We start from the raw sequence: 27,589 nt of genomic DNA, 5'->3' as shown, positions 1-27,589 counted from the left end.
TTTAATAAAAAAAGTTTTTTAATCATTTTTTTTATATTACCTTCTCTTGATAAATGTAGAGTAGTCAGTTGTAAGCTATGTATAATATGTATATACATATATAGTACAACATACTGTAATATACTATGATGTACTATGTGATACGAAGGTGTATTATAATTTAGGATGATTTACTATTCTCAATTCTATCGGCCAACAACTTTCAACCGCATCAAACCTAACAGTCAATAATTTTCAGTCCCCGTCAAACTTTAGAAGCCAAGAGCTCCATTCCACCAACAAATACTATCTACCAAAATCTAGTTGCCCATTAAGTTAAACCTTAGTCGTCATTGTCACCACCTTCCACCATCGATCTAACCTCACACCACCTTCTTGAATTGCTATCGCCATAGCTGTCACCTCCTTACGTCCATAACCGTCCCCAGTGTCATAGCCGCCACCTCCCTGAACTATGGAGTAGAGTGGTGGAGAGAGAGAGAGAGAGAGAGAGAGAGAGAGAGATGTAAATTATAGTATTTAGGGAATAAAAGAAATATAGGGATGAAAAGTGGATGTGCCTAAGCAATATAGAGATGTAAATTATAGTATTTAGGTTGAGGTGTTCATAACACATAGCCCATTATTTATTTATTTTATGCCTAACCAACGTCAAATCGCAAAAAGTGGATGTGCCCAGGGGCGAGTCCACCCAAGGGCTAGGGTGGACTCAAGCCCCCCCTCACTTCCCAAATTTTTACTATTATATATATATATATATATATATATATATATATATATATATATATATATATATATATATATATATATATATATATATATATATATATATTCTATTTAATTTTTTAGTCAATTCAATTATATTATTTAAGTCCACTTATTTTTAGTCCACTTACTCAAAGCCCCCATGTATATTCTATTTATTTTTTTAGTCTATTTAATTAATCCTATATATATCCTATTTTTTTTAGTCTATTCAATTATATTTTATATATATATATATATATATATATATATATATATATATATATATATATATATATATATATATATATATATATATATATATATTCTATTTAATCTTTTAGTCTATTTAATTATATCATTTAAGCCCACTTATTTTTAGTCCACTTACTCAAAGCCCCCTATCACCCCATGTATGACTTGCTCTCATTTTCTATATCTCAAGTTCATTACGTTTCTTGAAAAAAAAAAAAATTGTTCTCTCTCACAGTCACACTAATAGCCGTTAAATTGCCATCCACCGACGATCGTTTTAGCATTTGACAACTTCTCTGTGTCAATTTGATAATCGACTTGATATTCATGTTTCTTAAATTTTCATAGCAATTTAGCTTTCGCGATTCGTTTTGGGATTATCTTCTGAAAGTGAAGGAAAAAAAATTCATATCGAATTTTCATCTCAAATTTCTTTCGTAGCAAAAAAATTTCCGGGGGCGCTGCCCCCGAACCCCCGTGTGTTTAAGCCCCCCCTCACCAAACTTTCTGGCCTCGCCACTGGATGTGCCTAAGCAATTTTGCATGAGTTGTTCGCAATTCGTTTTGCTTCTGAAAATCTTGACATCGATTTCGTTACATGATTCTTGAATTTAAAAAAAAATCGAAAATCACAGTAGTTCTAAAAAAAATCATAATGTTTTGGATTTTTCGTAAATCAAAGAAATGGGGACGTATTTTTTTTTTTTGAATAAAAAGAACATCAGATTAAAAAATATATTATAGACTTTTAACGCTACAACATGGCTTCTCATAAAGTAAAATATAATCTGTATAATATATAAAAGTTTGAATTCCACACCTAATTGCTTGACATTTGGCAATTTCAATTGCTCACATGTCTTCAATTTCATCTCATGTGGCAAAATGATTGGTGGAAATAAATCATAAAAAAACATGTCATCACCACTTGCCATTTATATTTAATTATTTCCATGTCATTCGTGTTATTACCTAAACAACTTCAAACAATAATTTTTTTTTATTCTTGAAAACTCGAAACAAATTTATTCTTGAATTTAATTTTAACAGTAATAAGTTTAATTTGAATTTAATTAAATTCAATTTGAAATCTTGCCTTATTATAATTGGATGACTGGTGTTGTTACGGGAATTTTATATATTAATTCATAAACTTGAATTTGTATTAAAAAATTATTGTAGATTAAATCATTTGATATAATACATTTTACATGGTACGACCAAAGAATATGTCTTTTCTTTTTTACTAATTTAATATATGAGTAATTATACAAGATTTACTACAATCCATTTAGCTACAAATACTCTGACTAATTTTTAAAATCAAAATTTTAAACCATATGAAAATAAAAATATTAACCTAGGGTATAATAACGTAAATAATTGATTATTAAATATTTTAACATTGTATAGATCTCGCTATCTTTTGGTATTGGAATACATGAGTTCTTTTGTCTAAGTTAAAATTTAGGTATCTAAATTAGTGAAATATTCTTAAATTTTCTATTTTCACATCATATATAATAAAATATATTTATTTTGTTAATTTATTTTTTAAAATATTTTTAAAATACAATTATTTATTCTATAAATTTTATAATAATGTAATACTTATAATGTCTCTATGTTTTTTTTAAATCACAATATATTCGACTGATTTAGCCAAAAATCCAATTAATTTTTATTTTTCCATTTATTGTGACAGCCCTCTCTCGATTACCCTTATTATATGTAATTTCAGCGGAAGACTTTTGAAAACATGATTTTTGTGGATATAAATTTACGTGAATTTTTTTCTTTTTAAATCAGAGGGAGAGAGGGCACAACTTGCTAAGCCCTAGTCGACCAATTAACACCAATGCATGCTACATGCAAGACTAGGAAACAACTAGGCATAATGGACTTAATGCAAATGCGGACGGATTCAATGCAGAAGCTTTAAAAATTAATTCCTCTTAAACTACTCATGCAAATGACCCCAAATTAATACCATACCATCTAACACGGGTCTAGATCACTCAGTTAAAACAGTTTTGAAATATGTATGGCCATTTAGGAGAAATAAATAAAATGGCACAGTCACTCGGTTTAAAATCCAGAACAGGGGAGGGGGTTTTGAAAATTCACAATAAATTCCTCACTGACCCAAAAACTACCAAATTTTATCCCAAGGCAGAAAATAAGTTTAAAACATTTTCCAAGTAGAAACAAGACATTTGGGTGAGTAAAACTCACATTTGGAAAACTTCGCATAGAGTTGGTTCTTTCGGAGAGTTTGGAGCACCATTTCCAAATGATTCCGATGTTCTTCATCATTTCTTGAATACACCAAGATATCGTCGATGAATACGATCACAAATTGATCGAGATATTTGCGGAAGATTCGATTCATGAGATCCATGAAAGCGGCGGGGGCGTTGGTTAGACCAAACGACATCACTACAAATTCGTAATGGCCGTAGCGAGTCTGAAACGCGGTTTTCGGAATATCTTCCTTCTTGATCTTCAATTGATGATATCCGGAACGGAGGTCGATTTTGGAATAGACCGTGGAGCCTTGAAGTTGATCAAAAAGGTCGTCAATTCGTGGCAATGGATACTTGTTTTTTACGGTGACCTTGTTGAGTTCTCGGTAGTCGATACACATTCGGAGGGTTCCATCTTTCTTTTTCACGAAGAGTACCGGAGCACCCCATGGGGAAAAACTAGGGCGGATGAACTTCTTGTTGATAAGATCTTGAATTTGGTCTTTGAGTTCCTTTAGCTCTAACGGCGCCATGCGGTAAGGTGCCTTCGAGATAGGAGCGGAACCGGGGATCAAATTAATTTCGAATTCGATTTCACGATCGGGCGGAAGACCGGGGAGATCTTCGGGAAAGACATCGGGAAAATCGCAAACGGTTGGCACTTTGGAAATGTCGGCTTTATCTTCGTTGAGAGCTTCCACTATGTCGACCAAATGGCATAGATGCCCTTTTTGAATAAGTTTGCTCGCTTTGATGGCGGAAATGATAGGAATCGACGGATTGTACGAGCTTCGGAATTCGATAAAACTTCCATTCGGTAGGGAGAAACGAACGGTTTTGTGAGCGCAATTGATTTGGGCGTCGAATTTTGATAACCAATCCATTCCAGGATTATTTCGAAATGCTTAATGGGTAGAATGATCAGATCGGAAGCTAGGGTTTGGTTATGAATCTGAATAGGGCAATCTTTGATGATGAAATTTTATTTAAGTTCATCACCGGAAGGAATAAGTATGCTAAACAAGGCATCGGATTGACTACGGACTAGGCGGAGTTCGGCAACGAGGGTACTTGAGATGAATGAGTGAGTTGATCCGGAGTCGATGAGGGCATACACGGAATTATTATACACACTAACGGTACCTGCGATCATTGACGGGTCAGCTTCGGCTTGGTCTCTTGTCATGGCGAATACTCGTCCCGGCACTTGTCTCGGGGCGATAGGGCAGTCTCGGACCATATGTCCGGGCTTCTTGCATCGAAAACAATGGTCAGTTCCGGTAACACAATCGCCTGAATGTTCTCGCTTGCATTTAGGGCAAAAGGGCTTGTTGCTCGGGGTCACGGTTGCTCGGTTGATCGGTTGCTTTCCCTTGGAGTTGTTGAGGTTCGGTTTCTTCCATGGTCGAGAAGAGGCATCGTGAGGAGGTCTCCATTGTCGGATTTCCATCTCGTCTTGTTCGGCTTCTAAGGCTTTGTCCACTACTCCGCGGAAAGTAGAGGCAGAGGTTAGTCGAACGTCGCGCTTGATTATCGGGTTGAGGCCTCTTAGGTAGTGATTCATCTTTTCGGTGTCGTCTTTGGATATGAAAGGCGCGTAGAGGCTTCCTTGCTCGAAACGGCGTGTGAATTCGGCAATGGTTAGGTTTCCTTGTTTGAGTTCGAGAAACTCCTTAAGCTTTTGTGCTCGAACATTCTTGGAAAAGTACTTTTCGAAGAAAAGAACTTTGAAAGCTTCCCAAGTGGTATTTGCTAGATCGATTCCACTCTTTGCGCCTTCCCACCAATTTCGGGCTTCGTTTTTCAACAAGAATAGTGCGCAATGGATTCGGTCGCTGTCGTTCATCACCATGTACTCGAAAATATCTTCGAGGGATTTGATCCATTCTTCGGCAACAGTTGGACTTGGGCCGCCGTGGAATTCGGTAGGATGCATTTTCAAGAATCGCTCGTAGGTGGCTTGTGGGGCTGTAATTCTAGGTTGGGGAGGAGGAGGAGGAGGTGGATGAGGGTTTTGGTTTTGAAGGTTAACAAGGCGGTTGATTTGTTCATTTTGTTCTCGGACGAGGGCGGTGAGGTCTTGGATGGTACGAGATTGATTGTGAGGAGCGTTAGCGGCATTTTGAGCTCGAGTTCTTGCTCCAGACATTTTAATACTTAAACATATACAAACATTTCACATTAGCCATAAAATTCACATAAAACATATACCTGCCCGAGTGCTCAGTTGGAGTCGTGCTTTGAGAATCGTGAAGATCTTTAGGTCGTATGGAGGCTTCCGGGATCGTTGCTCTGATACCACGTTTGCTGTGACACCCCTCTCTCGATTACCCTTATTATATGTAATCTCAGCGGAAGACTTTTGAAAACATGATTTTTGTGGATATAAATTTACGTGAAATTTTTTCTTTTTAAATCAGAGGGAGAGAGGGCACAGCTTGCTAAACCCTAATCGACCAATTAACACCAATGCATGCTACATGCAAGACTAGGAAACAACTAGGCATAATGGACTTAATGCAAATGCGGACGGATTCAATGCATAAGCTTTAAAAATTAATTTCTCTTAAACTACTCATGGGTCTAGATCACTCATTTAAAACGGTTTTGAAATATGTATGGCCATTTAGGAGAAATAAATAAAATGGCACAGTCACTCGGTTTAAAATCCAGAACAGGGGAGGGGGTTTTGAAAATTCACAATAAATTCCTCACTGACCCAAAAACTACCAAATTTTACTCCAAGGCAGAAAAATAAGTTTAAAACATTTTCCAAGTAGAAACAAGGCATTTGGGTAAGTAAAACTCCAGTTAGACCAGAAAACACCCGAATGGCCCTGTTTCAATGCAGTAGTGAGAAATAAATCATAACTAAATGAATACTTACCCAAATCATGTACAAGACCTATCAAAATGATGAGCACAGAGAGATGCAGAGACTCATAAAATTTCATGATTTTCTAAGCAGAGCACCTATATGAAAATAATTTTAGAACATGGAGACAAAACACGAAGAAAATTCTAGTCGAAAGCATGCATGCCTATAAATTGTGAAAATTTGCTTTCGCTTACAAAAGGCTATGGATTACCGATTAATTATCCAAAATAGGGTAATCCTAATTACTATTACACACGTCGTCTTTTAATAATTTCCACCGATCGGAGGAAGCGAACGGTAGAAAATACCTAAAACCGTATCAAAAGTTTTTACAAGCATATTATACAAATAAAACCACATAACTAAATTGAGAGCCAACACTATCCACAACCCCTCCATACGATCTCCTTCCGATTCTCGAGCTCGATTCCCAACTTCACTCCTCGGGCCCTAAATCGGGTATTCCTACAAACATACAACACCTATATGAGTCTTTGAGGACTCAATAAGAATCTTGAAGTAATATCGAATATACATAGCACATAGAGCATATATATATCTATACATATATATACATACATATGAACATACAACATGAAGTAAAACAATCATATACTTCCCTTTTTCGTGGGCGTTCTTCATTCACATAATTGCCACACGCATAGAGTGAGATAATTCCCACCTTTATAACCCTATGATCCCAAGACCATAGAGTGAGAATATCCCACCTTTATAACCCTATGCCATGACACGTATTGAAGATTATAGAAGGAATTTCCCACCTTTATAACCCTACGATCCCAAGACCATAGAGTGAGATTTTCCCCCTAAATCATCAACACCATAATGCAACATGCATGACATGAAAAATTGTCGGGAATCCCTCGGAAGAGCCAATCTAAGTTACCGGTAAATAACCCCATATATTTCGAACCATGTCTAACTATGTGGCATCAAACCATCCCTAGGCCCTACGGTACCGGCTCGCCGTACCCGAGAAATTTACCGTAACCTCGAAAGACTTTCCAACATAGTTTTATCTTTTTAAAAATTCATGACACTTAATGCACCCACCCATGCACCCTTCTACTTACTCTTCTCTCATCCTCACACCCAATGATTCACATAAGCAAGCAAGAGCACATAGGAGCACATAGAAAATACACATAAAGTTTCACAAAATCATTTAGTCATAAAAACATAGAAATAACCGAAATCTTAACATGCAAAAACAATCTAACATCAACGTTCACTAGATCTAGCATTTTTACAAGAATAAATTCAAGACTTCCATCTTTACATTTATTCAAGCAAATACACTAGATCTTCACATGCAAGAGTATTTTAAATCAAATTAGCACAAATTCTTAGTTCTTAAACCATTTTTCATAGAAAATACTAGATCTTAACATGCAAGACTTTGGATCAACCATCAATCACTAGATCTTAACATGCAAGACCTTAGATCAACAATCAATCACCAATCTTAACATGCAAGGCCTTAAAACATCAATCAACACAAGATCAACACACGCAAAACACAAAATAAACCACATAAGCAATTTCAAGCATTTTTACCTCAAAAATTCGAAAGTTCCTTAGTTAAGTCAAAGATTCATTTTCTTTTCAAAAATCAACAATCAAACACTAGATCAACACATGCAAGGCACTAATTAAGCCAAATAAGCCATTTAAAACATTTTTCCCCAAAAATTCGAAAGTTTCATGGCTAGGCCAAAAATTCATTTTCTTTTCAAAAATCCACAATCAAATACTAGATCAACACATGCAAGGCACTAATTAAGCCAAATAAGCTATTTAAAACATTTTTCCCCAATTTTCGAAAAATCATAGAACTTCAAGAACAAAGTCATCTTTTCAAAACACTAACATGCAATCATCATCTAAAACATATAATCACATAATAAACAATAAAAACACATAGAAACACATAAAAACACATAAAAACCGAAAATACTAGTGGTGTTGTAGGTTTGAGCAAGAATTCAAGAATTCTCACCTATACTCTTTAGGGGAAGGATTTGTTAGCTCTTTTCTCTCTAATACAAGAAGAGATTAAGAGTTAGATTAGGCATTAAGAAAATAAGAAGAAAATCAAAAGAAAGGGGAGGAGGAAGAGCTTTGCTCTTTCGGGAAAGAAGAAGAAAGAAGAGGGAGGAGAAGCTTACTCCTAAGCTTGGCCGAAAATTCTCCTTTGTTGAAATAGAAGGAGACCTTAAACTTATAGATAGTGAGATTGGAAGTGGAGAGTGTATTTTGATCTTGGGCATTTGAGGTATTTATAGAGTTTTTTGAGAGTTCAAAGCCAATGGAGAAGAAAGGGAAATACATCTTTTGTGGGAGTGATTTTGCAATTTCCGAAAATATGAGGTGGTGGTGGTTCTAGGGTGGTTCAAGCTTGAGAAGGTGGTGGTTATGGTGGTGGTGGTGGCTGCCGAAAAATGAAGGGGAAGGGAGGAGAAGAAGAAGACCTTTGGTCTTACTTAAAGGAGTGAAAAGCATGCCTAGTCTATAGGGTAGGGAACTAGGCTTGAGTATTTCTTTCTATGCTCAAAGTACAACCACACCAATGCATGTCTAATACTAATTAATATGCAATTTAAAAATCATGTGTGTGTGTGTGTGTGATGTCCGAAAATTAAGAAAATGTGGGGAGGATTTTTCTAACTTTCGACATTAATTAAAAATCCTAAAATGCATGATAAAATTCATTTTCTAAAATTTTGTGCATGCATAAATATGATGAAATGCTCATTTAAAATCACATGCAAGAATAAAATCCTAATTCATGAAAATAATCTATTTCGAAATAATATCTCGAAATATTTCCTAAGCACATAATTCACATAATCACATAATTCATATATTTCACATATTTCACATAATCACATAATGCACACAAGAATTCACATAATCACATATTTCACATAATTCACCTAATACTAACCATGCAAGAATTATTATAAATTCTAATTTCACAAATATGCACATAAATTTGGTAAAATAAAATAATATTATTTTACCGAAAATGCGGGGTGTTACATTTATTATTTTTATAAGCATTTTATAGTGACTTTTGTTTACTTGAAATTCGACATGTTTTCATCAGCATTAGCATTTATGTTAGTTTCTAATATATGGTCACATGTGTAAATCAATTTAAGTTGTATATTAACAGGGATAAATTACGAAAACCCCCTGAACTTAGGCTAAATTAAGAAAAACATCCCTACATATTTGTAATTACCAAAATTTTCCTGATGTTTGTTTTCGTCTTATGCCGACCCCTTAAGGTATGATTTTTCACGAAATATTTTATTACATGGAATATTTCCAGAAACATGTTGATTCTACCCTGCAGACACGACATTTCTTTATGGCACTTTTTAAGCAAAAAAATTACCCTCAAGGGGACATTACACGTAATCTGTATTCTTCTTACTTAACACGTTCACAACTTTTTAGTATTACCATTACCTGTCATGAGGGTAATTTTTGTATTTAAAATGTAGGATAAAGAAATGCCACGTGTGCAGGGGTAAAATCCGCATTTTTTGGGATATTACAATGAATAAAAAAATTCCGTAAAAAACACACCACAAGAGGGGTCGTGTAAGACAGAAACAAACGTCATGGAATTTTGGTAATTGCCGAAGGGTAGGGTCCTTTTTGTAATTTAATTTCAAGGGAATTTTCGTAATTTGTCTTATTAATAAAATTAGTATTCTTTTTACGTTTTAATGTTTGCTTATACACTTATAATATTTTAAATAACTTTAAAGTTAGTTTCATAATCTAATTAAGTATTAATTTTTAATATATTTAATATGTTTTTTGTATGCTTCATCTACCACATAAAAAGAATTTGATATGAAGGTTGAGAGATTCAATATAAATGTTTTTGATGCAAAATAATATATCATTGCAAAAAAGAAAAAAAATGATGCAAAATCAGAATTAAGATTGTAATTAGTATTAGCATTAGAATTATGATTATAATTAATATTATTTGAATTAGTATTATTATTAATACTATGGTTAGGATTCCTACTATGATTTGGATTACTATAGTATTAGAATTTATATTAGTATTATGATTAGGATTATGATTAATTTTAGTACTAGCATTATAATTAAGATTACGATTATGATTTGGACTACTATTAGTATTAGTATTACGATTATGATAAGTATTAGGGTATGATTAAGATTAGAATTAAGATTAGTATATAAATTATAATTAACATTAGTATTAACATTTAATATTATTAGTATTAGAATTATTAGTGTTGGGAATATGATTAGGATTTGCATTAATATTGGAATTATGATTGATGTTAGGAATAGGATTATGAATACATTTGGATAATATTAGGATTAGACGTATAATTAACATTAACAATAGGATTAGCATTACATTAGTATTAGCATTATCATTAGTATATTAGCATTAGCATATTAATATATTAGTTTTAGGAATAATACTAATATTAGTATTAGTATATGTATTAACATTAGTATAGCCTATATTATTAGTATGAGTATTAATATTATTATTAGTTTTAGTATTAGTAATAAAATCAGTATTACTATTAATATCAGTATCAGTTTTAGTATAAGTATCAATATTAGTAACACTATGACTATTAGTATTTTCATTAATATAGTATTAATATCACTATTAGGATAAGTATCAGTGTCATATTAATATCAATATTCATATCAGTTTCAGTATTAGTATCAGTATCAATATCAATATCAGTTTCAGTATCAGTATCAGTATCAATATCAATATCAGTATCAGTATCGGTACTAGTATGACTATTACGATTAGTTGTAGTATTAGTATTAGTAATAGTTATAGTATTAGTATTAGTGTTAGTAATAGTAATAGTAATTGTAATAGTATTAGTATTAGTATTAGTATTAGTATTAGTATTAGTACTAGTATTAGTATTAGTATTACTATTTCCTAAAAAAAAAAAAGTATTAGTATTACTATTAATATTAGTATTAGTATTAGTATTAGTATTATTATTAGTATTAGTATTAGTATTAGTATTAGTATTAGTACGAGTATCAGTATCAGTATCAGTATCAGTATCATTACGAGTATCATTATCAGTATCAGTATCAATATCTGTATCAATATCAGTATCAGTATCAGTATCAATATCAGTATCAGTATCAGTATCAGTACCAGCATCAGTATTAGTATGAGTATGAGTATCATTATGAGTATGAGTATCAGTATCAGTATCAGTATGAGTATAAGTATCAGTATCAGTATTAATTTCAGTATCAGTAGTAGTATTCGTATTAATATTAGTATTAATAGGAATAATATTAGTAGTTGTATTAGTGTCAGTATTAGTATCAATATCACTATCACTATCAATATCAATATCAATATCATTATCAGTATCAATATAAGTATCATTATCAATATCATTATGAGTATCAATATCAATATCAATATCAATATCAATATCAATATCAATATTAGTAACAGTATCAGTATCAGTATCACTATCAATATCAATACCAGTTTGAGTCTCAGTATTAGTATCAATATATGCATCACTATCAATATCAGTATCAATATCAATATAGTAATAAGTATATGTATCAGTATCAGTATCAATACAAATATTAGTATTAGTATTAATATTAATATTAGTATCAGTAGTAGTATTAGTAGTTGTTTAAGTTTTAGTATGAGTATTAGTATGAGCATGAGAATCGGTATTAGTATCAGTATCAATATCAATATAAGTATTAGTATCAATATCAATATAATTATTAGTATCAGTATTAGTAATAGTATCAGTATTTGTATCAATATCAGTAGTAGTAGTATTAGTATTAATATTAGTATTAGTATTAGTATTAGTATTAGTATTAGTATTGGTATTGGTATTAGTATTGGTATTAGTCTTAGTATTAGTATTAGTATTCGTATTCGTATTCGCATTCGTATACGTATGCGTATTCGTATTTGTATTCGTATTCGTATTCATATTCATATTCGTATACGTATTAGTATTAGTAGTAATATTAATATTAATATGAGTATTAGTATCAGTATGAAGCTGACTTCCGTTCAACGCACGAGTGAAGTACTAGTTAAATATATAATTATCTATGCACTTGTAAAATACATAATACTGTTTATAGGTGTATTTTCATGAAAAATAAATATATGTTTTCTAAATTAGTTAGGCCTCGTTTGCTTAATGTTATTCATCTCTATTAACTAAATAGTAGGGGTTAGTAAGATGTTTGGTTGATGAGATTCGTATTTACTCTAGCCCGCTACTATATTTAAAGTCCGCAATTAAATACTATTATTTAATTAAATTAGTAGCACCACTCCCCTTGCAATTAATATAGTAGAGGTTTATTAAAAGAGAAAAATACAAATTTATCCTTAAAACAATATCTTAATTTTGTTAATTAAAAGACTTTTTAGACAATTCACAATTATTATCCAAATTTAACAAATTTAATACAAGATTTAGTCTAACGAATCAAACATCTTACTGACTGAATAATTAACTAATATGTGGGATATTAATCCAATCTCACTTAATCCAATATAATCTGATATATGTAAGCAAACGAGGCCTTAGGAAATTAAAACTGGATAGAAATTTGGAAAATCCAGTTATTTTCCAATCCAAAAACAAATCGAAAAAATTGGAAATTCAATTAATGTAGCATACAACAAACCATTCATATGGTTGTGCATGATTTGCGCGTCCAAAACTCTCTCAAATACGTTTTCTTTAATGTCGAAAAGCTTTACTCCAATCACAATGTATAGGTTGCTTTGACTATAACGAGATTCCTTAGCTACCTCACAAACTCACGCATTAAACAACGCTGAGTTCGCAGCTCCACTTGGTAAACTATTCGGCACATTTGGTTTATTCCCCCGCTCGTCTGAGCTCATCTTTCTTAATCATGGTTAAGTCGTCATCGACTCATCGTACATTATTTCGGCAAAGAATAACCATGATTGAGCTTGTCGTAAACATCAAATCCACTTTAATGACGAACTCAATCCAATGTCGGGCCCCGGCCCATTAAGCACTCTAACGTTGGCCTTGTCACCAAATTGAACTCTAACTATTTGGGCTCATTAATTGAGTTCGGCCCAAAGATGTCGAACTAAACCAATCACACACAGTTTTCCGACCAATCATTTTGTGTTCCTAATAAATCTAACGTGCAACCTTGTTGTCATCCGGTTGCGATCATATCTAGGAAATACGACAAGTAGATGGATTACATTTTGCAACATAAAACTTTATCGATGCAACTATACAAACATACATTGAATTATATTTTCTCCATATCTTTTTATATTCTTTAATTTACTTCGTGATTTTCTTGTAAGAAAAAATCACAATTTTTATTCGGGTAAATTACGGTCGCCCTTTGAGATGAGATTAAATTACAAAAAAATGTCTTATGTTTGGGTAATTACAACCACCCCTTATGTGTTTGGATGGAGGGATTTGATTTGGGGAAGGGATTTGAAATAACTCCAATTTGGAGTCATTTGAAATCCACCTCAATTGCTCAAAAAACAACAAAAAATGAGGGGTGTGGATTTAAAATTCATACCCAAATCCCTCAATTCAAACAAGTCCAAGGGATTTGTTATTATAGATTTGAAATCTCTCATCCAAATACCTCCATCCAAATGCACCCTGAATCTTCTTACACGTCCACCCTTGCGGTGTCAAATTTAACAGAATCTTTTAGATTATGTGGATTATTCTCCCGTTTGTACATAATTTACCCCATTTTAGCTCCAGATTTTAAAACAAGATGTGTCTATTGGCTTGTAAATATCTGAATGTGGTGCTTCAGAAACTGCATTCTCGCACAAAATGAGTACAAACTAGAGAACATTCTACGAAATGCAGAAGATTTTGTTGAATTTGATACCATAAGAATGAGCGTGTAAGAAGATTCACAATTGAATGGAAAGTTATAATTACCCAAATAGAAGAGATTTTTTCGTAATTTAATCTTACCTCAGGAAGTGGCTGTCCGTAATGTACCCTTTTTATTTTCCAAAAATGGCATTTTAGCTTTACCTTTTCTTTCCATCAAATGTGAGAGCTTAGTGTGTAAATCTCCAAAAGAAGAAATTAAATCACATGAGTAAGTGACCATAGGTAGCTGTTGTTGAACATATGAATCCATAAAATAATGCCCTTTTACATTTTTATACAAAAATATAGAGACATATAGGAAATTAAAAAAGTTCAAAAAAAAAAAAAAAAAAAAAAGAAAAAAAAAGGGAAAATACATATAACATATGTATGTATATAATATATCAAAGTTCAAGAACCATGTTTTCTGTTTTTGTATTCATCAGAGCGTTGAAGAAAAGCAGCAAGAAATCTCAACAACTGAACTTGACACTCCAATTTGAGAATATACTCCGCCGTCTCCTCAAACAGCTCCTCCATCCCCAGCCTCTCGCCGCCGGGCACGATTCTCTTCAGAGCCGCTATCTTCTTCCCCACCTCCGCTTTCTCATCATCATCATCAGTACTTGATTCTTCTCCGCCACCGCCGCCGCCACCACCACCGCAGGCCTCCCCGGAGATCCTACTCCTCACGTGGGTTCTTATTCTCCTGCGCTTAATGACACCCTGGCCAACGGGTTGGGCGGCGGCGGCGGCGGAGAGGTCTTCAGCCGCCGGAATGTCGTGGCTCGTTTCAGGCGGCGCCGCCGTGTGGCCCATTTGTTGGTTTGTTGAAAATGTGGGATTGGTTTCTTCTGGTTCTACGGTGGTGTGAGAAGTAGTGTTGGAAATGTCCATGTGCAAATTGTGGGGGTGGGGGGGCGGAGGGGGGCGGGGGTTTGTGAAGAAATGAGGTGCGGAATGGTGTGGTTAAATTGTTGTAATGGAGTTCTTTGAAATGTCAAAGGCCAATTGAAAGTGGGGCCTACCTAATTTTTGGGCTTTACTTTCTTTTTAATCCCTTCCCTTTCTTTAAGGAATTGTATTCGGATCAGGATGAAAATTGGATGGATCAGATCGGAATTTTTGAAATTAAGAAAATTGATTCCAATTTCGTCCTAAGAAATTAGAAATCGCAATTTCAAAAAGTAGTATGAAATACTTGTTTCAAAATCATACAATTCTGGATCGTACTCGGTGAAATTTGAAAATTTTGAGTGATCTACGTTTCGTGAATAGTCGGGACATTGAGGAATCAAAGGTTATGTGCGGTCTCAAAGGCATAAATTAATTATTTTAGAATAAGTTTTAAAATACATAATAATTTTGATATTATAACTATCCTCTCCATTCTGGCTTAAAAAGAAATTATACTCTCCATTCTAACTCTAATGTTTCTCAATATATTTTTGGGCCCTATATTTTTATCTAATTGCATATTTTTGCCAAAGTATGTGTCGTTATAAATAAAATTGTTGTTCGGTTTTCAAATTATTTGTATGTTTAGATTTTCGACGACGAAATAGTTGCACTATTGTCAATTTTGTTACTAATTTTGATTTTCTTTTTAAAGAACTAAATCATCCTCTCAATTAATTACTATATGTGCTTGTGAGAATGAAATATTGATACAATTTAGAAAACAAGTATTCAAATATGGCTTATGAGATCCGACATCTGGTAAAATACATTAATATAGTTTTAAATTGTAATGTACATCAATAATTATTCACTTAACATACACATATACTTTGAGAATGTGTTGTTCAATAGTAAATTACACGATGTATTTCATCGAATATTCAGATATTGGAAATAAATAAAGTAAGAAATGCAAACGGAACGGGTTAGGATGAAAAGGAAAACCGGATAGGGTCGCAGGTTGTGGTAAGAGGGTCCACGGGTTCCTACAAATCCACATGTGATCACATGAATTTCTTGAAGCTACCACTACCCCCTCACCCCCTCACCCCCCACCCCCACCACATGTGCTTCCTTCCACCTTTTGTATTTGCACTAGTACTTGCATCATTACTTATCACCATGTTTTATATATATATATATATATATATATATATATATATATATATATATATATATATATATATATATATATATATATATATATATATATATATATATATATATATATATATTCAAATTTAAAAAAAAAAAAATCGTAAGGAATACCTAGTAATCGGAGCAAGTGAATTGGTATCAATTGACCCATGTTTGAATTTCCTTGTCAGCGGACGCTAGATCGAGTTTTTCACACATAGTTAACCTATTGTGGTTTACGTATCTCGTATTGTTTATAAGTTAGGGTAAATTACAAACACCCCCTGAGGTATGGTCAAATTACAAAAACTCCCCTCTTGTTTGGATAATTACATCTACCCCCTCAACTATGATTTTTTTCTTACACCTATACCCTTATGGTGTCAAATTCAACATAGTCATCTAGATTCCGTGAAATGTGCTATAGTTTGTACTCTTTTTGTGTAAAAAATACAGTTTTCGATGCACCACAAACCGATATATACAAGCTAAAAATCACATATTATGGTCATCTTGCTTCATAATGTAGAGTTTGAATGGGATAAAACGGGTACAAAAGTGATAATATTCCATATAATCTCGAAGATTCCACTAAATTTGATGAGTTGAGGGGGTGGTTGTAATTATCCAAACAAGAGGGGTGTTTTTGTAATTTGGCCATACCTCAGGGGGGTGTTTGTAATTTACCCTATAAGTTATTATACGAGAGTGTAGGTTTACCTAGTGCACCTACACGGTTGGTTGAGGATTTCTTCACTACAAAAATAGAACTTCGGATTTTTCTTTATTTTATTAGATAAAGTAATTAATCGATTCTTAATTTTAGAAAAATTCAGAGAAGATTCAAAAAACAATATTATTTATAACTTGGTTTATAAAATAATGCCCATAAGAAAATTTATTTATGCATTACACACTCTATTTTATTTGATATTTCATACATTTAGCCCACAAAAGTTACATCCGTAGATAAATATTAAGGCAAATTACAGTCACCAACTGAGGCAATATCAAATTACAAAAAAAACCTCTCTTATTTGGGGTAATTACAATTACTACCCATCAACCACGTATTTTCATACGGAGAAACATCTTATTCAGTAGCTAAATTTGACACCCTAAGGATGAGCGTGTCATACAATACATAGTTGTTAGGTAGTTGTAACTATCCAAACGTTAGAATTTTTTTTATAATTTAACTTTAAGTCAAAAGTGACCGTAATTTGACCTAAATATTATTAGTAAGTGAGTACATATTCATTGTTCTCTAAATAAGATACCAATTTGTTTTAACTTTTAATTAATTTAAGAAAAAGAATGAGAGATATGTTATTGTATTTTCACATATATATATATATATATATAGGGGCCACGTGCTGTTATCCTGGGAGGGGGTCTATATCTTGAGCCCCACAAAGTAAGCAAGGTTTAGTAAATGGCGGTCACTTGCCAGCCAGCCGAACAACCTTTGGGGTCATGTGCGTGGATTGGATTGTTGTATAGGTCACTCATGACAATATTATACCTCATTTCACTACACTATACTACAATTTTTATTTATTTTATTTATAATTCTGATTTAAAAAAAATATATATTATTTTTTAAAATAATAATTGAAATAGCAAAAGTCCCATTTTTTTTTCTTAGAACATTTTCAAGCTCGGCCTTGATTTTTATTTTTTTTAAATATGTTGTTTTAATTTCATCTATTATTTATGTTTTACAAATAAATATCATGAACCCAAACATTATCTTATATGAACTAAAAGTGAACTCGAGTTTGTCTGAAAACTAAAGTTTAAAAATTTCGAGATCAAGTTTCTATTGAAACGGCTCATCAAACTCATTAGTCGGGTTGACTCATTTACATATATCATCATCAAATAAATAATTCAAATATTTAGTATTTGATATATTTATTTTATACAAATAACACTAATCAACAAAAATATTTTGGTGATAAGTGAAAATTTGAACTATAATTCAGATATTGAAGTTGTTTTCAAACTTATATTAAAGGTAATTTAACGAATTTAGTTTTTAGTAACAAATATGCTTAAGTCCACTTTGCACCATCAAAATGTACCACTCTTTGAAAATAATTTATAGCACTTTACACTCTCAAAACTTGTTTATAGCTTCAAATATCTTTGAAGTTATTATTAATTAGAAAATAAACATGTTTCGAGGGGCAAAGTGCAAAAATAGTATACTTCGCGGGTGCAAAGTGAAATTAAGCCTCACAAATATTTATATATTTTCATTCATTTTAGGAATAATATGCTAAGAGTCCCTTGAATAAAACCTAGTTTGAACTAAATGACAACCTTAAATCCAATCTTTTAATTGAATCCCTAATTTGACCAACATTCCTAATTTTTATTTTATTCCTAGTTTGCCCTTAGACCCTAAATATAATATCTCACGTTTCTTCAACTAATCAAATTTATTTTTCTTTTGCGCTCTCTCTCTCTCTCTCTCTCTCTCTCTCTCTCTCTCTCTCTCTCTCTCTCTCTCTCTCTCTCTCTCTCTCTCTCTCTCTCTCTCTCTCTCTCTCTCTCTCTCTCTCTCTCTCTCTCTCTCTCTCTCACTCTCACTCATGGTTGGTGGCTATGGTGGGTGGCGGCGTCGGAGAACTACAACTACGGATCTGCAAATGGCCGCGGCGACTCACGACGGTTGAGAGAGGCAGCGGTTGTCGTGGTTATAGAGCGGATGGTTATGGTGGCAGATGGCCATTGAAGACGGTGGTTTGAGGTTAGATCTACAGTGGAAGGTGGTTGCATCAAGTTAGGGCTCTTTGACGGAGCTAGGATTTGGGTTGGCGGCTAGGGTTTTCAATTACGTATTTGATAATTCAGTTCGACATTTGATTGCGATATACGGTACTATACCGAAAATACTCAAATATTTAATATATAAATATATATTTATTTATTTATTATTTATTTTATTTTAAATAGGTTATACAAATTATAAAATACTTTTAGAGTGATTTTTTTTTTCCATTACTTACATATGAGCCTCTATTGATAGTTACTTTTTTATTTTTAGGGCCGATTATTAAAATTTGAAGTCGAATTCAAGAACTAATTAATTTAAATATATATATTTTCTTTTATCTTTTTGAAAATGAGAAAATATATTTTCGGTTTTACCAGTAACGAACCAAAAAAATCGAATTAATTTGGTAAAAAAACCATACCAAACTGAATAGTTCGATTTGATAAACAGTTCAAATTTTCGAAGTACCGAAATTTTGGTACAAAGTTTTACCGAATCAATACCCATATGTAAAAGTCATGTATATACCATATAGCATATTTTTCTTTCATCTTTGATGCGCTTCACATTGTATTGTTTTGACTTTTGATATATATTTTGAAACCTCCTTCAATGTCTTTATCTTTTTAATTGTACTCTTTCTTGATAACTTGTGAATATCAACTCCATTTATGTTCATAGAGTTGCACGACCGACAAGATTCAGAAATTTATAAATAGGGTGGACTTAAAATTACAAGGCTTCGACCAACCCTCGTAAAAAGAGTTGATACCTAACCTCTACTGTTAGAGTTGAGGTCTAGGGTTCGAATTATGCCTCATTTTCTACTTTTCCAATTTTTAACACGATTTTGAATTTCTTAAAAAAAAATTACCGTGGTTCGAAGTCTAGCGAAGGGTATTGCAGTATACACTATACATACAATAAATCGACACACGTACGCCATAAAATTTAGAAAAATAAAATGGTAAATTACAACCACCCCTAGGTATGGTCAAATTACGAAAAAAACTCCTCATGTTTGGGTAATTACAACTACCACTTCTTCAACTATAAATCTTCTCACACGTCCACTTTTGCGGTGTCAAATTTAGTGGAATCTTCTAGATTATATGGAATATTTTCCACTTTGTACCCGTTTTACCCCATTTGAACTCCACATTTTGAATCAAGATGATCATAAGGTGTATTTTTTGGTTTGTATCTATCACACTGTGTTGCATTAGATAATGCATTTTTGTATAAAACGATAACAAATTAGAGAACATTCCACGGAATCTAGAAGATTAAGTTGAATTCGACACCATAAGGGTGGACATATAAGAAGATTCATAATTGAGAGAGATAAATGTAAATATCAAAAAATGAGAGATTTTTTGTAATTTAACTATACTTAGATAGTTATAATTTACCCAAAATAAAATGATTTTAGTTTTAAGTTGTTGACAGTATGTTTCTTTACTTTTTTCAGGATTTTTTTTTACATTAGTTGAGAAGAGTGAATTTAATTGAAAAGAATGGTCCAAAATCCAAATCTACGAACTTGTACTTGCTTTACAATATGAGTGGTGCTGTTTCCAGCTAGGGGACAGGGGTCGGCTTTGGGTGGGGTGGTGGGGGTGGGGGGGGGGCTTTCGAAGAGTCCCATGTGACAATAGCAACCAAATCTTCTTTTGTTGCTGCCAGTCACGTTACGACATTTCACTAACAACAATTCGTATTTAATTTACCTATTCAACCTTTTATTTTATTTTTTCCTACATTGGGAGTAGAAAACTTTTTCTTGGATCAATTGCCAACCACAATTCAAAATTCCATCCATTCTAATCCCATCCACTTATATATATATATATATATATATATATATATATATATATATATATATATATATATATGCATTTCATTATTAATTTCTAATATTGTTCGATCGGGGTTTAAATTTTATTAACTCAATATTGTTTTTTCAACAAAAATCAAGCATAAGCTAAATGATTTTTTCCTTATAAAGTTAGGTTGTTCGTGTGTGTGTCTGCGTGGGGGTGGGGTCAGGTTGAATTTTCTGAATTTTGTCGGTCGAAATACACTCCAAGCAACGAAACCCGAAAAAACCGCTATTGTTTGAGTAATTACAATAACCCCTTCAACTATGCATTGTCTTTATAAAAAATAAAAAATAAAATAAAAAAACCATTTAGCTGGTAAATTGGATAGCATAAATTAAGACGGACGTGTAAATCAATACACAGTTAGAGGGAGTGGTTGTTATTATACAAACAAGAAGAGTTTTTTTTTCATAATTTGACTTTAACTGACCTCAGGGGCAACCGTAATTTGCACTTCATCTTATGTTTTAATAATATGAGAATACGTCTCGTGAGCTAAATTTCATTATGAATAGATCTTGTATTGGCACATTTTTTACATGGTATATGCAAAAGATTTTCAAAACAAAATTATCATTCTTCGATATATTAATTTAATTTTTTTATTTTTTATGTTACACTTTTTTGGTGGTTGCAAATGCAACTTATAAATCATATTACTATTTTTCACAATAAAAAAAAAAATCACAAAAAACTTTCGAGACATTTTCTCGTTATTTCGACTGCCACTCCTTCACTCTGTACACCCTCACCATGCACCAAACACATATTCAGATATTCTATCTTAATTTTTTAACACTAGAGCAGATTAATACATCTTTGCCATAGAATAATGAACACTACCTACTTTTCGTGCTGGTGGTGCACCTGCACCATACTGTGCTCTCGTCTGTAGAAGATTCGTGTCTATCACGACTCTGTCATCAACCTGATCCGCTTTTGCTGCGACTGCAGGTCGAGTCATCGTATAGAATGGATTTGTATCTATAGTTATAGCTATATCGGGTGCTAATTTGGCAGCCATTGCACAGCTTGGTATTTGCTTTGTGGGTGGTGGTAATTCTCTACGAATCTCGGCCGTTGATCTCTCGGGTTTCCCTGTGCTGCTTCTGTTGTAACTATAAGAAGCCGATGGAATAACTGGACCGACTACTTTGCCTGGTTTCGCTGAGTATCAAAAATTCCAAGAAAATATTCAACCGTGAGAAATTTTAGATTAAAAGAGGAAAATGATTCAACTCTTAAAAAAAAGTTAGTTTTTTTAATAATAATAATAATTACTAGAAAATATATTTTAAAAAATAATTAAAAAAACTCAAAAAGAAGAAGCACGAGAAGGGGTTTAAAACTTTAAATTAAACAAGTACCGAGCTGGGGGATTCTTTGAGGGGGTTGTAATGTTCTTGATAAACTATTGTAAATTCCATCAACGGTGGTTTGATTCTTTGGAGGTGCCGTATTTGAATGTAAAACGGTAGACCTGCACCAATTACAAGAGTTATATTATTTTAGAAAAATAACAAAAGACGAGAAAATAATAGTAACACAACGACACTTCATGACTTCACCCTTGTATTCAAAGCTAATTCACTACTATATCAATTTAATTCTAATAAATTTACATATAATGCTTACATCATAAAGTCTCTTTCTTGAACCATACAAACCGCTTCATAAGGCCAAGAAACAACGAAAATAAGTACAATAAAACCTCTTTTCATTGGTAAGATAATATAAGGCATGATTAGTTACTAATTAGATCTTATTTGATGTTTGGTTAGTCCAATATAACTTTTGAGCCGGCCCACAATTATACAATTGGGATTTCATAGGAATACATAATGTCATAATCTTATGTTGGCTAATCTTATATTGGTGGGAACCAAACAAGGCCTACATAGACTACACATATAGCATGACAAAAACTGAACAGCCTTGTTACCAAAATTTTACATAATTAGGCCTCGTTTGGTTGCCAAGATAAGATTAAATAATCTAATGAAAACCCAATTATTTTATTGGACCCCCGGATGTCCAAAAAAAAATCGCTCTAAAAGGCAAGATCATGATAACATCATATTTGCGGGTCGACCAGATAAGTCATTGGGGATACCAAACATCAAACAAAGTCCAATTATTCAGTTAATAATGGTTAATCTCCCCAACCAAACGAGGCCTTACTAAACAAGACAGGTGGCAAACAAAAAAACGGAAGACGAAAACAAAAATTAAAAAAAGAGCTGATTTGTGCACGTAATACCTAGGAAGGGAAACATGCTTTCTTTCAAGTGGAATCACCGGTCCACTTTTACCGCTATGTTCTTCCAAATGAGCAAACTGCTTTTTAAATTGATCAACGGCACTGCACAAGAATTATATATATATACATATTCAAAGATCAGGCAATAGATATTATATCGACAAGAAAACGGATAACAGTAAATTAATAATCACCTTGGGTAAAGAAAAGTGGTTCCCTCAATTCCATTAATGTAATCCTTCAGCAGCTGAGGATGGTACTCTAATATCTCACGGAATATCAACTCTCGTATATCTTCCTTTGTGACCTTTCGCCTCTCGAATTCAAATTCCATCTTTGAAATTGGCTGAGCCGATGGTTCTCTATCAACCCTGGTCAATCCCTTAAAATACGGATCACCCAGTGCCTGAAAACGCACAAAAAAATAAAATAAATAAATAAATAAAACGTGAAAAAACAACTGAAAAAAAATTAACACAAGATATCAAGAAATCCATATTAAATAAAATAAATATATCAATATTACTAGGTTGTCTCAAACCTCTTCAGCTGTAGGGCGGTCCTTTGGGTCAAAAGCAAGTAGTTTCTCTAAAAGACGAAGGGATAAAGGATCGGCGTTTGGAAATTTATGAGAAAAAGGAACAGGCTGTTTCTTTCTCATGCTAGTGAGATATCTCCTAGCCTTGTCGTTTCGCACCTAATTAAGAATACAAGAAACAGGTTGGCCCGTGTGTGCAAAATTAAGAAAAAATAATAATAAATTAAATAACTAAAACGGATATTTAACTAGGTAAGAAATGCGTACTCGAGAAATTGTATCCATTGAAGGAGTTCCAAGAAGATCAGTTATCAAATCGAGCTGGTGAACGACGTTTTTTCCAGGAAAAAGTGGCTTCCCCGTCAAAACCTCGGCAAAAATGCAGCCGACACTCCATATATCGATTGCTGGAGTATACTGAAAACATGCAACACAAATACGAGAAAAATAAATACTTTATACAATGGGAACACAGATGTAATGTCGTGGAACATACAAAATGAATCAACTTATAAACGAGTTACATACAATTCCATAGCAAGTGATATTGATTAAACTTAACATGCGAGGCATTCACGATATTTGAATACAGACGAGGGAATATATAGGAAACCAGAAAAATGTGTTCACATTCTAATATAATGTCTTTATGATTTAAGACATTATCCTTAAATCCTTAAATCTAAACCGCAACATAAAAAGTTTAATTAAGATTTAAGACCAACAGTCGCCAATTTCAACAATTATAGCAGCTTAACTCAATCCTACTACTGGAAATCAAATATGCCCTTGTCATAAAATAGATTATAAAAGAGAAATCAAAATCGAGACAGATCACTACGGAAACTATGGGACGAAATCGTAATAATTCACAACGAACATTATCGAACAAAATAGCAATTTAAATTGAGGGGGCGGAAAAAAAAAGCAATACAATTTTTCATCAACAGTGAAGAAGCAGATGAATGCAAAAATATACCTTTGAGAAAAATGAGCCACACAATTCTGGAGCCCTATACCATCTTGTAGCAACGTAATCCTGTATGTATTTTAGATACAGGATGATTAATAAATAACATCTTGATACTTAATAATAAATAATGACTATGATGATTATATTCATACCGTCCAAAATATCGTTGTGGGTGTGTCATTGAATGCAACTCTAGCCAAACCGAAATCACATACTTTTAGTTTACAATTCGCATTCGCCAATATATTCTTCGGCTTCAAATCTCGATGGTAAACATTAGCCGTGTGAATATATTTAAGGGCACGAAGCAATTGGTAAAGGAAGAACTGATAATGCTCCCTCGTTAAGTCGTCGTTAGCCTTAATCACTTGATGCAGATCCGATTCCATCAGCTCGAAAACAACATAGATATCTTTAAATTCTCTCCTCGAAGGTGGGAGAATAATGTGCTTAATCTCAACAACGTCCGGGTGTCGAAGGAGCCGAAGAAGCTTTATCTCTCGGAGAATTCTAGCAGCATCGGAAATGTGTTCGAAAACGTCGTGTATTTTCTTTATTGCCACTCTCTCACCGGTATGAGTGTCGATCGCCGAACAAACAACACCGTAGCTCCCTTTGCCTACGACTTCTTGGATTTTGAACCTGCTTGCGTCACCGTACTCGGAAAAGAATTCCAGTTCCGTTGAGCTCTGTTTTTCATCCAAATTAAGATTTAATTATTAAGTCATAACATATAGTTCAACCGATATTAATACAATTGTACTCGATTATATATGTAGAACAAACATAATTTGATATCTCGATTCAAAGTATAGATATATATATCCACATATAAAACATTGAACAGAACAAGAACAGCAAAATTATCTAATAAACAAGAACAGCAAATTTCAAGAACATTTTTGATTAATAAACCCCCCAGACTAAAATCCTAATTTATAACAAGTTCCGATTTTTGATCGGAATGAAAACAAGTTCCAATTGAACAGAATCAATAAAACCACAAAGAAAAGGGGGAAAAAGGAAAAACAGCTCACCTTCTTATGGCTATCTGGCTGCATTGTCAATCAAAACCCAATTATAAAAAATAAAAAAAAAATAAAAAAAATTAAAGAGAAATTTTCCAACAGTCCTCGAAGAATCGAAACAAAAAATTCAACGATCTTCTCCCAATAAAAAAAAAAAAAAAGTTCCAATTCAAAAACTCAGCCGCATTTCCCAGCTCGCACGCTTCGAATTTACAGTTGAAACAACCAAACCAACCCTCATTATAAAATCTCAACACCAAAAAAACAATTAACAAAATCCTCTCCTCTTTAGTTATATATATACAGCAATGATTATACTACTGTGTGTGGATCTTAGTTACGGAACCCCCTTTAGTTGTTCGTATGGTGTTGTTTTGGGAGAGAGATCTGACACCGACAAAAAAAAGTAGAGAGAGAAAGTGGGGTTTCGGGTTTTAGAGAGAGAGATAGAGAGAGAGAGAGAGAGAGAGAAAAAAAATTAAATAGAGAGGGGTATTAGAGGCGAGCGCGTGTATATATATATACGGTCCAATAGTGTATCAGTAAAAGATCTTTGGCGTTTTTACTTTTTCGGCATGTGGATAATGTGTTCTATCTGTTGGGTCCTTATCCTTTTTTCTGCAACATTTATATTTATTTATATTCGGCTTTTGTTATATTAATTTTAATTAATATAAATCACTTATCTTAAATATTAGTAATATCTTTTTCAAAATATTAGGGTTAGAAGTCATTAATTTTTACTAAAATATTTAGATGGATTATTGTGCTCGTCGTTTTGAAGGGAAAATTTTGTTTCGAATTTATGAAGTATTTTATATTTTATATTAATCTCAAATATTAATATTGATTTTAGTTATTTTATTAAAATCTTCTAAAACCGGTGCACATTAATTAGTTTCTGATTAGACGACAATAAAAATTCAGACACTATAACCTTCATCACGTGTAGCATATAAATAAAATTCTCTTTTCTTTTGATTGTCAACGCGAAATTAGATATCCCTATTTTTAAGGGTAAGAAAAGGAAGGCTATATATGTGCTTTGACTAAAGCGTTGGATTTTGTTAGATTACAATCAAATTATTATGGATATGTTTGTTATTAGTTTGGAATTTTTTCTCTTTCACCAAAATAAAATTATCTTTTTAAAATATTATAAGAAACTTTTTTCGATAAAAAATTAAATATTTATCTCTCTAACAAACATGATTTGTCAGTGAAAATTGTCTCCACTAAGATACAAATTAAATCAATTTATCTTTCAAATTCTTCAAAAATACATTTTTTCAATATCTTTTAATTTTTAAATATGATTTGACTTGCTACATTAATACACAGTGTCTCATCTCAAAACACAAACATATTTTATTTTATTTTGAAATTATTATTATTATTATTATTATTATTATTATTATTATTATTATTATTATTATTATTATTATTATTATTATTATTATTATTATTATTATTATTATTGTTTATTATTATTTTTTTTCATTATTATTAAGAAATTTGTAGGTGTACCATGTTAGTAGAAAAAGAAAGGTAAGAAAGAAAGTAGATTTACAGTCACTTTCCTGCAGTTTCTTCACTAGTAAGAAAAGTGAGAACTTAGAATACAAAGAATGTTTGTGGCACTTAAATATTTAACAATGTTTAATCACACAAACAAAACATTTTTTGTGTACCATGTTTTCCATACTTAACTTTTAACTCACATGAAATATTTCGATTAATTTAGTTACATGTAATATAAGTATATTGATATATTGCTAATATTTGTCAATTTTTTTTTTTTTTTTTTTGGTGACAGTCTCATAGAATTAACCCAATATTACAGAACAATAACAAATAAATTAAAGGAATATTTGTTGGACCATAATATCAAGCAATAATGAGAATAAGTATACCTTAGCTTTTTTGGTGGGG

At 32.5% G+C, this 27,589-nt stretch overlaps 3 protein-coding genes across 3 annotated transcripts; all 3 read right to left on the bottom strand.

The window, feature by feature from the left end:
• Positions 1 to 4,227: 4,227 nt before the first annotated feature.
• Positions 4,228 to 5,394, bottom strand: LOC105964458 (uncharacterized). Its single transcript, XM_012988967.2, has one exon. The coding sequence runs from the start codon at positions 5,392 to 5,394 to the stop codon at positions 4,228 to 4,230; it is 1,167 nt and encodes a 388-aa protein (XP_012844421.2).
• Positions 5,395 to 14,425: 9,031 nt separating this feature from the next.
• LOC148768808 (uncharacterized) lies at positions 14,426 to 15,084 on the bottom strand. Its single transcript, XM_088821150.1, has one exon. The coding sequence runs from the start codon at positions 14,988 to 14,990 to the stop codon at positions 14,505 to 14,507; it is 486 nt and encodes a 161-aa protein (XP_088677276.1). The 5' UTR covers positions 14,991 to 15,084; the 3' UTR covers positions 14,426 to 14,504.
• A 6,330-nt stretch (positions 15,085 to 21,414) lies between these two features.
• On the bottom strand, positions 21,415 to 26,174 carry LOC105964450 (mitogen-activated protein kinase 20). Its single transcript, XM_012988956.2, has 9 exons — positions 25,667 to 26,174; positions 24,782 to 25,318; positions 24,636 to 24,695; positions 23,924 to 24,073; positions 23,660 to 23,815; positions 23,313 to 23,524; positions 23,119 to 23,220; positions 22,226 to 22,338; positions 21,415 to 22,025 (listed from the first exon to the last, which is right to left on the bottom strand). Exons 1-9 carry the CDS (start codon positions 25,688 to 25,690, stop codon positions 21,667 to 21,669), a joined length of 1,713 nt encoding a protein of 570 aa, XP_012844410.2. The 5' UTR covers positions 25,691 to 26,174; the 3' UTR covers positions 21,415 to 21,666.
• Between the last annotated feature and the right edge of the window lie 1,415 nt (positions 26,175 to 27,589).

The sequence above is a fragment of the Erythranthe guttata genome, chromosome 8 (assembly GCF_056151865.1).
Source record: "Erythranthe guttata isolate IM_541 chromosome 8, IM_541, whole genome shotgun sequence".
Taxonomy (NCBI): domain Eukaryota; kingdom Viridiplantae; phylum Streptophyta; class Magnoliopsida; order Lamiales; family Phrymaceae; genus Erythranthe; species Erythranthe guttata.
This window is presented reverse-complemented; position numbering and strand designations above follow the sequence as displayed.